This window comes from Gasterosteus aculeatus, chromosome 4 (assembly GCF_964276395.1).
Source record: "Gasterosteus aculeatus chromosome 4, fGasAcu3.hap1.1, whole genome shotgun sequence".
Lineage (NCBI taxonomy): Eukaryota > Metazoa > Chordata > Actinopteri > Perciformes > Gasterosteidae > Gasterosteus > Gasterosteus aculeatus.
The window spans coordinates 2,410,859-2,424,778 of NC_135691.1; the positions used below are offsets into that span (position 1 = coordinate 2,410,859).

General features: G+C 45.0%; 1 protein-coding gene across 1 annotated transcript in view; it reads left to right on the top strand.

Moving 5' to 3' along the window:
* The first annotated feature begins 1,099 nt into the window (after window positions 1–1,099).
* The window catches only part of rxfp1 (relaxin family peptide receptor 1), a 33,003-nt gene continuing 20,182 nt past the window's right edge, over window positions 1,100–13,920 (top strand). Inside the window, exons 1-2 of the mRNA XM_040174857.2 lie at window positions 1,100–1,366; window positions 4,373–4,510. Of these exons, the coding sequence (XP_040030791.2) occupies window positions 1,297–1,366; window positions 4,373–4,510 (208 nt within the window). The 5' untranslated portion in view covers window positions 1,100–1,296. The remainder of the gene's footprint in view (window positions 1,367–4,372; window positions 4,511–13,920) is intronic.

Consider the following 13,920-nt stretch of genomic DNA (forward strand, 5'->3'; position numbering starts at 1 on the left):
ACCGCAGCAAACGGCTGGCGTCCTTAATCCAGTGCCTCTGTAAAACAAACCAAAATAAAATATTTAGAAACACTGTCATTGGTAAAATAAAATGAACAGCACAGGTGTTCTGGATGAACTGAGATTACGCGTCTGACGTCACGTTCAGCAGCAGTCGGTCACGATTAACACTCAAATGACTTTTAGGCAATGAACACTTTGAATAATACAAATATTTATAATCTTTACATTCTGGCCACTGAAACGACGGCGGAGCGGCACGTCGGATGGGGAGGGTGTGCTGTGCAGCGTAAGGTTGGTGGTTCGAATCCTGGCTGCTCCCTGTGTCAAGTTGAAGTGTCCCTGAGCAAGACACCTAACCCCCAAATACTCCACATAAAATGATGTCAAACCATGGCCGTTTTCGATAAAAGTGACACCTGCACTGCAAAACAAATCCGTGAAATATACGGTAAATTACTGGCAGCTGTGGTTGCCAGAGGTTTACCGTAAAAAATAAAGTGACGCCGTATAAGACATTACGGTATGTTTTTTTGCACCCGTAAACTTCCCAGTTGAGGACAGTTTTGTTTCCAGTAAATGATCATAAAAACAACGGACACACTGCAAAAACAATTCTGTGAAATATACGGTATTTCGACATGGCATGGCCGTTAATTTACAAGCAAGGGATGGAAATTTAACTGTTACAGTTATTATGACATACTGTAAGATACCGTTAGAAATGCACCGTAAATTTACAGCAATTTGTTACAGTGTAGTATGTGTCCGTCCAGATGGACATTGTGTTAGTGGAAGAAGTCTTTCACACGAACCCATTCATAAAGCAATCCCTAATAATCCCTCTAATACGGAGAGACGACTCTTTTGCATAACATCTGCAGGGTTGACAGTTTAAAAAAAAAAGCATTCAAGACGAATCAGCAGAGCAGCGCGTCAGCCCCAATTTGTTTCCTATAAATCCTCCATTTCCTCCCCCCTCCGTTTTCTCTCACCCCCACCCCTCCGTGCGCTCGCTGCACCTGAGCTGTCGCCGCTGCTCGCGCGTCACGCCATGCCCGCTGATTCGTTGGACCTTGCTCGCGGTCGGACCGGGCGCAGACCGAGTTGAGCCCTTTGCGAAGTGACCGCAGTGCTCTGCGGGTCTCTCCATCCTGCGGCCGCTGCCTCTGACCTGCGCGCGTTTATCCCACAAACTTTTATCGTCCTTGTTTTTACGCGCGGGTTCCGGCATTCTGGACGATTGGCTGTGGTGACGTCGCTGCTGCTTCTCCACCAACGACCCCGGCGATCTGCATGAGAACTTCGAGAGGGACCATGTGCGTGTACGTGGCCGTGGCCGTGGCGCTGGTTTGCGGGGTGTCGGGTGAGTAGCGCAACTTCTCTGGTTGACTCATTTTGAGGCTTATTAATCGTGCGCAATCTGCGCGGTCGTGCAGAACAATTGTTTGATGAAGAAGCATGCAGGCGGTTTTCTGAGCGACTCAAAAATGAATCCGGAATGAATCTAAATTTAAGTGGAGTTAATGTGGAGCAGAATCCGATTTTTGTGTTTTTATCCCATTTCCATTGAGTGCTGTGGATCTGGTTTCGTCTGTTTCTTCCTGAGCAGTAATCCATCACCCTGTTATTTCATAATGTGAGCTGCATCAGTCGCGGTCCGGTGTTCCTGCTCGCATCCTTTGTCAAGGACACTTACAGGTCCACGTGAAGCCCGGAGAACCAAAGGTATCAAAGGTCTCCGCACACCTGAGTAGGACTGACAGGACGCCTCATAAACAATCTCATAAATCAATCTTTGACAATCTGAAAATCCATATCAAGATATCCAATGATATCCAGGGTCCCAATTAAGTGAGATTTCTTCTTTTTTTGGGGGGGGGATTTGAAGATGACATGTACTCTGACCCTATGTGACGATCGCCTTCTGGCGTGTGACTGTGGACCAGTTCGCCTTTGTCAATTGAGGTCCAAGCGGCTGATGCACTCATGGTACCGTGAGGCTCCGGGGGGGCGGTCGAGACAGGAATCCGCTGCATGACGGCTTGCTTTCTATCTCGAGCTGCGGAGCAAAAAAAAAGCAATGAATAAATCATAATGGGCCATCCCCTGTGCCCCCTTTGGGAAAAATGTCTTTCCTAGCAACCAATTAAGATTCTACCGTTTACATTGTGTCAGTCAACAGACGACAGGCAGCGCTCCGGCTGCGGCTGGGATCGACTCACAGCCGGCCTGCCTTAAGGGGCCGTGGAGCCCGCGGTATTTTGGCGATGCACCTGGCACAGCTGGTTCTGGTTCTTCCTTATCAGCTTCTGTTTGTCTGACTCGGTTTCTTGAATCTGCAGCAGAGGCAGTCGATGAGACCGAGTTATCTGAGAGGCCACTCTAGCAAATCATTGTTTCCCTCCGTTGAGTGTGGAAAAGCTCATGAACAGCAGCTGAGGGATTGTTGTCATGTACGGGACAGTGATGCACACGACAGACGTCACCGAGAATAACCAACAAAATAAAATGTCAGTATTGATGCACGACACATACACTGTCAACACGCAAGAACCACGGATATCGCTTCTTATTTCATTTCCCAAGCAAGACACAGAATATTGATTCAGTGAAACGAAGGCCAAGAAAGTTTCCCCACAAAAACAATGTCTTCTTCCATCCTCACTTTTAACTGAAGATGCCAAGCACTTGATCAGGTGTCCACCAGTCCTCAGACACAGTCAAACACCCCTAAACAGAGCAAACCGTTGGATTTCAGGGCTTTCTTTAAAATGTAAATGACACCAGTGCTGTCTCAGGTGGACTCAATATGTCCGTCTTGACCTTGCATGCAGTCAGAAGAATATTGCAATTTTGAGCTGCGGTCCTGAAAAGGTGTACTTGAGCATGGAGAGCATGGAGCGCAGAGTGGGAGAGCACTATATCACCAAAGACATTTAGACAGCGTAGAGCGTGATGGGAATGCGTTCCACTTTTATATTCTCTAATCCCAGATGCACCTGCTGTACGTTTTTTTTATTGGGATATATTCTCTTTATCATCCTGAAAAGGAAGGTTAAATGCAAACTGCTGCACAGTGATCCAAGATATCTTTTTTCATTTCCACTGTTATAGCTTTTTGTCTCCTTTGTCACCTTTAGCTGAGGCTGTGCAACGTGGCCATGAAACCCTCAGTCGCAGTATTATACAAAAGAAACCCCCAAACAACATAAACTCCCTCATCCCATCTAAAGCACTTTACATCAAATAACTTAAAAACTGACTCGCTAACGGCTTTTTTTATGACAACTTTAAGACAGGCAGTAAACAGATTATAAAATGTATTTTCTCCTTCAACGTGACCCTGAACTAAGGTCAAAGCCATCGGATCTTAGTTCATAGATAAACGGTCTCTCGGGACCCAGCAGGAGGATTTATCCTCCAAAGAGCTTCTATCTTGCCAGAGAAGTTATTCAACCAGCAAACTCCTCTGTGATGTCTGGTCTATTACCCAGAAAAATAATCCAGACATGTTCCCAGAGAAAATTCAGAAAAATATGATTAAAAATGTGCAGTATATTTTTAACAAGTAGGGATGGCTTAAGACCTTTGTGAGGTGAGACATAATGACATCATCAATCAGTGTTTTAGTGTGGATCAAGCTGTTGAGTGCTTCGTTGATAATGAGGTGAATAATAAATTACATTTCCTTCTTTATTCGTTCCAGACAGATATTTCTCACTTTAGAGGCTTGTTGAGCCAGATGCACATTTCCATTCACCACATTTTATCCGTTTGTATTGTTTGTTTGATGCTGCTGCTGCTGCTTAACTTAACGGCTGCAAGTCGCCACACACAACTGTTGATTAAAGAAGATTTATCATCTGAACATTAGCGGCAAACTACTGCGTGTGCAAACACATTATAGAGCCATGCCTACCTGAGCGGGGCGGGAAGCCGCTCTCCCTCTGTGTGTCTTCATCTGAGCTTCTGTTCTTTGATCAGACAAATGGATACTTAAGCTTCCTTCATGAGACGCAGAAAGTCATCCCGCTAAAGCTACTCCCGTAGCGCTTCCTACCACCAGACTCAAACGTCTGGGGAGCCGGATGTGGGTCGGTCAGCGGTGGGCCGGTTGTTGCCGGACCTCCGCTGTGGTTCGACCTACTTTGTGTGTAATCTGACCACGTGGCACCGATGCAGGGTAAAACATTCAGACAGCCTTGTTTACTCGGTCACACAAGGGCACCGGTATTCAACTGACAAAGTTCTACAACCAATAAAAACTTCCTCACAGTAACTTTGATTGATATCTCTTGATTCAGGGCAGACCAGCGTCAGAAATGCCACCTCCGTAATCTCACTCTTGCATTTTCTGCTTTGTTTATAGCACTAAATGTCACTGAGGACACGGCGGCGTGCCCTCTTGGATATTTCCCGTGTGGGAACCTGACCATGTGCCTCCCTCAAGTCCTGCACTGCAATGGCATCGATGACTGCGGCAATCAAGCAGACGAGGAGAACTGTGGTAATTCAGTGTTTCTACTTTTTATGATGGGCTGCTGTTTCACCTTAATGCCTCCGGCTGCTTCACCGGCTGTGTGGGGCACATACGGCCAAGAGGAGAAGCTTTATTTCTAAAGAGTAACTTTACCCTCAGGAATCAGGAAACATTTATTACGAAAATATGTCAAACATACAAGGAATTTGATTTGGCGGTTGGTGCGTAACAGTAGACAGTGTAACAATAGACAACAAGACAGCAGTGCACAAGTAATGAAATAAAATGAAATGCTAATGCAATGGTTTAGTAGAATAAAGCTATGGGTTAGTTTAAAATAAGAGAATAAAGTTAAAGTTAAAAATTAAAAATATTTTAAAAGTTTAAAAATATTTAAAGAAATTAAAATGTGTGCAGAATGAAAGAAATATCTGAGCTGGTAAATGACTGTATTCTATACATGTTGGCAACGTCTTTATTTGAAAAGGAGCAATGCAGAACGATTACGATTAACCTTAACATTAGCATTAACCTTGTATTACATAAGGAGAGATGTAAAGTAACAGGTAAAAAAAAGTCAAAATATGTAAAAAAAAAAAAAAGAAAAAGAAAAAGAAAGAAAGAACAAGTCAATATTCAACAAGAAATGTTTAGAAAAAAAGAGTTAGGTCAAAAAAAGTTTTAAAGTCTAAAAATGTTAAGGCAAAAAAGTTGAAGGAAGTCAAACAACGTTAAAAAATATCGTTGAAAAATTAGGTTGAAAAATATTTTGAAAAAAAGTCTTAAAACAGATCGAGAAAGTTTAATAAAGTCCCAAATGTTTGTGAGTGGAACAATGTGCTTAAAACAGTCTTAAAACATAAATGAGCACCTTAATGATGGAGGGATGATTTCGAGCATAAAACCGGGTCTGATGAACGCCGCGATTTCAGGGGTGTCGGAAACGCAGCCAACGAGCTTCATCTTATCTGGGATTGTTGTGTCATTGCATCAGAATGTCTGTTAATGTCTGAACGGTGCAGACACGAGGGCAAGCCGGTAGGTGGGCGCCACGCTTCCATCAGCTTAATGCGCTGCAACGAGCGCGTTGGGGGCCACGCTTACATGCACCAACCTGCACCGGCTGTAAAGGAAGCGAAAAGCAGCTGCGACCACAACACGCTGACAGAAATCATTGTGGCACGTTTTTGTTAACTAATAATACACACTTTCAACCCGAAGAACCGCAAATATGCCAGGTAACACTCTAAAAGAATCCGACCGACTGCATGACCAATTTACCTCGAAGAGGCGATTATCATTCATGACGCGCGTGCTGAAAGAAAATACGCTCATAAAACACCTGTCAAATTATGACGAAGGAATTCCTCTGACTCCCAATCATTCGCCGCGCTCGAGAGTCACCGTGCAGGCAGCCTGGTGATCCGATGTCCGCTGTGTTTGCAGCCAGAGCTGCTGCTTGATGCGGTCTCTTCAACGCTGGAAGCTTTTAATTACCGTTCATGGAAGGAGACTTGCTAGCTAACGACGTGTTACACCATCGTCAGGCTCGGTGTTGTGGGCCTGACGAAAGAAAGTTCTTACCTCCAGCAGAGGACGGGACAGCGGGACGCTCGCATGCAGAGAGGGTCCCGAGCAGGTCACGGAGTCCTTTAATCATCCGTGATTGAACAATAACATGAGGCATGAAGCAGCCCGTCCGTCATCTATACAAGGCCGCACACAGGCGAACAAGAGCTGCGACCTCTGACCTTGACTGTCGCACTCCAACAAAATCTGCCTCCTCCAACACATCGTATTTTCACGTTACTACTGAGGAGAAACTCTTTGTTTCGTAAAGTGAGAGTGAAAATGACTGCTGGTTATAACACTGTTAACGTGGCTTCAGAAGGAAAAATCCACAGCAGATGTTTCAAACGCTCTTTGCAGCATTGATTTGTAATCCATTCTTATTCCGGTCGATCTTCTCTTCAGTTATGTAAGCTTTAGCTCTTCCTTTTCCACGATCCACTCTCCCACGCACGCTTAAGCAATAACTAGTCCTAACTATTAGTTTTATACGTGTATTACAAATTAGTATTAATTGAGAGCTTTGACAATAAATAAATGAAAAACTGATACTCTGACTCCCTCATTTGTACCCTATGGTTGAATGCACTTATTGTACGTCGCTTTGGATAAAAGCGTCAGCTAAATGACATGTAATGTAATGTAATGTAATGTAATGTATCAACGCCTCACTTATTTTTCATCTAAATTAACGCAGGTGTAATTTTTCAGCCTGATCTCCAAAACCTGTACGAAAATCTTGAAGATACAAATTCGCAGTGATACATACTAAATAAATAGGGACCGCAACCGATGACGTCACCCTGTTCAAAGTGAACGGGGACCTGCGCCCCGTAAACACACTTCGTGAAGTCTAACCATGTAAAATAAACGTGTTATGATTGCATTTTTAACGAGAAATCAATGTTAACTTGTAAGAATAGAAAACTAACCCTAACCCCCTCAAAAAAACCAACATGGCGGAGAGACGTTCACTCAAGAATCCAACATGGTCCGCCATGTTGTTCACTCAGGGGGCGTGGTTAACCGCCGCCAGTTCCTACGTATTGTTACGAATTTCTATGTCAAATATTTCGTGTACATTTTTACGAACAGGTTTTTGGAGATCACGTTGAATTTGCGGTACCGTGGAAGTTTGGCATGTTTGCGTAGCGTGCCGATTTTAAATTGTGTCTCACTACAGTTTAGTACAGCTGCATCGGCCAGAAGGTCGACAGAAGATTCCTGCCGTCAAAAATACTGAGAACTGATGAACGGTGCAAAATAAAGACCAAACCAACAAATGTAGAACGTCATTTACTTAATTCACATGGAAAACCGTACCTGTTATCTGGGTCAAATCTAAATTGCTTTTGATAAAATAACTCATCCAATGGTTTGCCGCTAATTTAATTAGTAACGCTGCTGCTGCAGTAGAATGTGTGTAGAACTCTCTCAACATTGCAGCACATTAAATCCGATCGGGGAAGTTGTTCAGCTCGTCTGTGTGTTTTGCTGTATTTGCTCTCCCGTGCCTCCTGGTTGCTTTACCTCCTGCCATTGTTTAGTTTCTCACCTGTTTTGTTCCTCAGCTGTGTCCTTTTATCTGGTCAGACCTCCCAGTACTTACACGCCTTTTTTATTTCCATACAGCGTCATTATTCCCCTGGGCGTCTGTTCAGTGGCTCAAAGCTCTCAGTAAACTTTGGGTGGGTTTTTTTTTGCCCTTCGCTTCATCCTCGTGTGATCCGTCTGTGTGTGGGAATGTGTGTGTCCTTGGTCTGAATGAGTGTGCAGCGTCTTCATCCGGGGGATGATGTCATAGCTTTGATGAAAAGTATACAAGACCAAGGACAGAGTTTCACAGAAGTAGATCATAGGGGAAAGTTGTGAATGGTACAACATTTTTTGAGGGATGACTAATTGGATTACGACTGGAAAAGGCTCTTTCAAGAGACGTTTGTACTCAAAATGCAAGGCAAATGTTTGCTAACAGTAACAAAGAACAGCTTTCTTCCTAAAGTGAGATCTCCGGGACACGATAAATGAACAAAACATACTTGAAAAACGATTTTTTTACAGGTAGCGGGTGTGTGAATTTGGTGACAAAAAGCCATTTATCTGTCTGGCAGATGTGATTCTATTCCTGCCGTGTCTGCTAACAGAATGTCTGGGACATTCTTCCTCTGTGAATGTGTGCAAGCTTCCACTAACCAACATCCATCTCCAATTCCTGCTCATTTAGAGCAGCCTGAGGCATTTACACTGAATACCCAACGTCCTGCTCCAGAACAAACCATTAGTGCAAATGGCCGTAAATGTTCCCACAGACTTGTCTTCTTCGATGACCCCCCCTCTGGCTCTTCAGGACTTTATTCGGACAATATTTGCCAATTCGATTTTCAATCAAGAAAGTCACCTTTTGATTCCTCAACATAATCCTAATCCACAACGGTGTCAGCTGGTTTTCTCCTGAGGAACCAGCAGGCGAGCGGCTGTCTGAGCCCCAGAGAGCATATTGCTGGTCATCAACAGCTCCACACTCAAAGGCACCGATGGTACAAGTGTTTTCCCTCTGTCACCGAGGATGCTTGTTAGGAAAGGGGGAGAGGTGTGAGGGTGGGTAGTCATCAGTCATCATGTTTTGGGAGAAAGGATGTTATAATTATATATAATAAGCGCATCAGCCGCTTGGTCACAGTGTGACGCTTGCGTCAGATTGGTTGGGGGAAAAGGACTTGCAGGTGTTTTTATCCATACCATGAACATCAGAGCAGAGATTGGCTTCTCTCATATTTAGATGTGGAATCAATGGTTTGTTTGATACTTATTTTTATCATATTTCTCATCACAAAAACATGACAACTCAGAGCTTTCAAGCACTTTGCTGCTGGAAAATAGATGATGATAGAGACTGAAGCCACGAGACTTTGCCCTTTCATGCTCCGGTTGCTGCGTCCCATTTGTTGCCGGGCTTCAGATGAGCTGTGGTGGGGTCGCACCACCTGCTTTTGTTGGCTTTCTTAACTCCATCTCCACAAATAATCCACAGACCGAAAGTGATGCGCTGGCGTCGGCCTTTTTAAACGTAAACCTTGTGCTCTACAAGGGCGTCAATGCTTCGCTCCCCTTGAAGCCCCAGTAGGTAGCAGTATCCATCGTTGCTGTTGTAATCCCCACTACAAGATGCCTTATGTACTGTAGATCACAGCGATCTATACTGTGTCAAGGCTTTCCCCAAATAGCATCCATCAAGACAACGATTGGGAAATGGATTTGAAACATACGAAGCCTCCATAACATCGCCGTTTTTCGGAGCCTGTTTGATTTGGAACAGTAACTACATAAGAAAAGGTTTCTGTTCCACGCTGTTTGGTGTATATCATGTTAGAGAAAAGCATCACAAGCGCTGAAAGAATAAGACGTGGCCCCTAAATCCGCTCACTAACCTGCACTCCGGCGTGAGGATCGTGTGACTGGGTCCTGTAGGTTCATCTACAAAATGTGAACTTTTAGCATTTCTATATTTCGGAGTCCGAGTAGGTCGTCCGACTCCCACAAGCAAAGTTCTTTCTTTTATTTAATTCCACTGCTGCAGAAAAAATTACCATAGCAGACTGTCAAAATAAGCTGTTTTTCCAATAAACTGAAGCAAGTGGCACAGACTGTCTAAGCACTGTGGCAGCATCTCTAGGAAATCCTTCAGTGTGGCTTTGCAGAAAAGAAAATCATATCTTCTATGAACAACATCCTTTTTTAAATGCAGTTTTTTTTCTCCAGATTACTATACTATAGCAACCGTTTTGTTAAAACTACAGCAGCCACTATTTCACAATTACCTTTCAGTATGAACCTGCTTGGGTAAATTATATTTTATTTTATAAATATTCATTGTTGATAAATGCCTCAGTTATGATGTCGTTTTGGAAATATTCTTATATGATTCATTGAAGCAGTGAGTTTGTGGTCTTTATAATTAAATATCCGATACTAGTGCAAGAAATATTGCACAAGCCCCAAACCAAAATAATTAAACATTATAAATAACCATCCGGGACCTTGCTTGAAAAAGTTATTATGTTTTTAGAAAGCCTGAATTAATCACACAAGCACTGGCAAACGCTGACTGACAGCAGCTTGCATTTAGATTTAGAGTTTCTCTGTTGTCGTGACATTGTGTTCACCTTTTCACACAACAATCCTGCTACGGTTGACTGTATATAAAGCAAACCCTCAATCTCCATTTTGTCGGAGGACTGAAAGAGCTTCTGAACACCGTATCAACGCCGGCTGCTTGTCAGAGTTTGCAGGACATCAAAGCCGGAAGCTTCAGTCGTCTGAAAGATGAAATGCTGGTTTTTCACTCCGGGAGTCGCTGAGCGCCGAATACGGCTCAGAGCGAAGGAGGACAAAAAACGGTCCGTTGTTTCCTGCGACGCCACGAACAAGGAACCGTGTCAGAGAAACACAACAAACATAACATAAGAGGAAAATGTTGTTTCATATCATTAAGAACTCTCCGTTTCCTTTGGTTTTTAATCACCTCGGAACGAGATTCACGAACACGACTCGGCCGAGCCGGCCGCCATTTTTCCACGGTGGCCCTAAACGGACAAACCAAAGATGGGCTCTCGATCGGCAGCCGCGGTTCTCCTTGGCGCACGGGGAAAGCTCTCTGCGCCGTTTAGTTTTTTCTTCATTTAAATGGGACAAAGCTTTGTTCCGGCTGCGTTGTCACGGCACAAAGGCCGACGTAACATTGTAGCGCCGTGGTGCAGGGGTGGAGAGGGTGCACTGGGAACCGCAAGGGCCCTGGCTGCCCCGTGTCCCTGAGCAAGACGCCTAACCCCTAAAAATGCAATGGAAGTCGCTTTGGATAAAAAAGCGTCAGATACATGACCTGTAATGTGATCAAATCCACTGTTGCTTCATTGAGTCTGGTTTCTGTTCAGAAAGACAGTCAGTAATTTCTCTAATAAACACATTGTATCAGTCGCTTCCTGTTGTCAGTGATTTAAAGTCACTTCTTTACTAAAGTTGTGTTTGTAATGAATGAGCCCTTTGGATCAACTGTTTGTCACCTAAATGAATTTGTTAACCAGCTTCATGCCTTTGCTGGTAAATTGCTGAGTTTCTTCTACCTTCACATGGGAACAAGCTTCGGTTTACAAACGTGGTCTCGTACTTCTTCAAACAAATGCTGTGCAGCATGAAATGTGTGACAAGAAGGACCCAGGAATGGATCGATTCAGGAGCATTCCTGGATTAGGCTTTATGTGTGAAAAGGGATTAGGTGCAAAGCCTGCTCTCTTTACGTCAATCTTTGCAAACACCCGCTGTGTATTTGTTCCGAGCTCAACCTAAATGCTGGTGTGACTCTGGTCTCCACAGGTTAAAACTCTTTCAGAAGATCAGATTCTTTGACGAATGAGGAAAGACGTACAGTCGAGTTTCTCATTTCAAGCCCATTGTGGTGCGATGTGATTATTTCAAAATGAACATCAAAGACTTAAGGTGGATGAAGTGTTTTCTAAGAATCGATTCATTCAGCCGTTTCAGCTCCCTTTGTACTTTGTGCTTTTAGCTACTTGCAGTGCATTAAAAAAAGGCTTTCAGCTGCAGATGTAAAGATTTGCACCGAATAAAAACTCAGAACGACAAAGCCAATTCTCTCCCGGCGGGCGATTGGAAGTGGCTTGGCTATGGACGATGAGGTGACGGAGCAGTGATCCCACTCGCCCCCCTGGCAGGAAATAGTTCTTCCAGCCGAGGTTTGGTCAGCTTCAGAGCGCGTAGACCCGTGCACAATGAGAAAAGCCGAAACGGCTCCCTGGATCCTAGAACACTCCACGCATGCTGCTGATGCCCAGTTCTATTCACTTAAGAGTCCCAGGTGGTTCCTGACCAGATGTCTAGAAGGAAATCGAGTGGAAGATGGAGGTCACAGCACCGGGGCTGATGTCTTGTTTGGGATTCTTCAAGGAGCCGTGTAGGTCAGACCCTTGGTTTGAGATGTTTTTCCTGGTCCCTTTTGATCGATCTGAAGTCGGCCTGCAGAGGAGCGCGCTGCCGTCCTCCACCTGGTTGAAGTCGTGGACAGATGGTGGAAAGGTTTCGGCTGGTTACAGACGGGCCGACGTCCTCTCTGTGTGTTTGCGGTCTCACGTCTTTTGAGTTTGACCTCCAATGCGTCACGTCGTTTCTGCTGTCTCTCCCCCTCCGCCTCCAATTTGATTCACTGCGACTGCATCCGCGTTTTAAATATCGGTTTCATTGAGAATCAGTTCATTTAACTTATGTCTGTCATCACAGGGATTTAACGAGTCACAAATTAATCTGCATTTTCAAGGCACAGTCGAAAGCGGCCGTGAAATTCTGAAAATTTCACTTCCAGGGTTAATCAGAAGATGGAATCACATTGATGGTTTTCCTTCCCATCTAATTGCACGGTTGATGGAAAATAATGTAAACTAAATATGGTATTCCATCACATGCCGTGTCAGTGACTAATTGCAGAAAGATAGATTCCCTTTGTGGTGTCTTAACCATGCATGGCTTTTCATAAATGTAGATTAGCTTGAGACCAACCGTTTTGAAGATTGATGAATGGAGCGCAAAAACCCATCCATCCATCCATTGTCAAACCGCTTATCCTGCACACAGGGTCGCGGGGGGGCTGGAGTCCATCCCAGCCAACTTCGGCCGATAGACAGGGTTCATCCTGGATTGGTCGCCAGCCAATCGCAGGGCAACACAGAGACACACAACCATTCACACTCACATTCACACATCTACGGGCAATTTAGAGTCACCAATCAACCTGATCCCCAGAGCATGTCTTTGGACTGTGGGAGGAAGCCGGAGAACCCGGAGAGAACCCACGCAGACACGGGGAGAACATGCAGACTCCACACAGAAAGGCCACTGGGCGGAATCGAACCCAGGACCTTCTTGCTGTGAGGCGACAGTGGCGACAATCATTAAAACTTTCTGTGTATTTTGTCGTTAGCTTTTTCAGAAGCAATCAATGTTTGGCTTCACCCCCCCTCCCCCCTCCCCCTTCCCCTCCAACATTGATTCTTCAATCGTAGCTTAGTGACCGCATTGAAGCAACAGCGGGTTTTTCCAAACTTTCGGCACTCTATATTTTCAAACGCACGAGCAAAGCGTATTGAGTGGATGGAAATTGCCTGCAGTCATCTTCGTCATTTGTTGGAGTCCGCTTTACTTCGGAGGACGAGTGCATTCGATCTCAAGCAGCACCTCGTCGCCTTGATAGACCCCCAACACACAGTTTGTGGCTTCACGTTCCTGTTTGTTTAAGTCGATCCCGGATGATTAAGGCGAGTGGTGGCAGATATGTTGGGCTCGTACCTAATTTAAGCCCCTTTCCCACTGCTGCTTGTGGATCGTTGCTTGTATTTTCCTGTCAGTTGTCTCGGTGCTGGTTGAAACATACTTGACTATTTGGCGAAGGGTTCTAGAGAAAAGTTGAGGGACGGGGTTCTAGACCAGACCCCTCCATGAATGACCTCCGCCTGGCAGACGAGCTGAACCACTTCTACCGCAGATGCAATAGTCAATGTCCTGACTCTATCCCCCACCGCTCCACCAACCTGCCCCCGACCCCCGCCCCTCCCTTCCCCTGGAAGCGGCGCGTGAAGCTGGGGAAACACGTCTCTGCGTTCTCTCCCCTCTGCTCTTCCTCCTGTACACCAACAGCTGCACCTCCAGCCACCAGTCCGTCAAGCTCCTGAAGTTCGCAGACGACACCACCCTCATCGGACTGATCTCTGACGTTCTGGTGTCGTGGTGCAGCCAGAACAACCCGGAGCTCAACGCTCTAAAGACAGTGGAGATGGTCGTGTATTTTAGGAATCTGCCCTCCC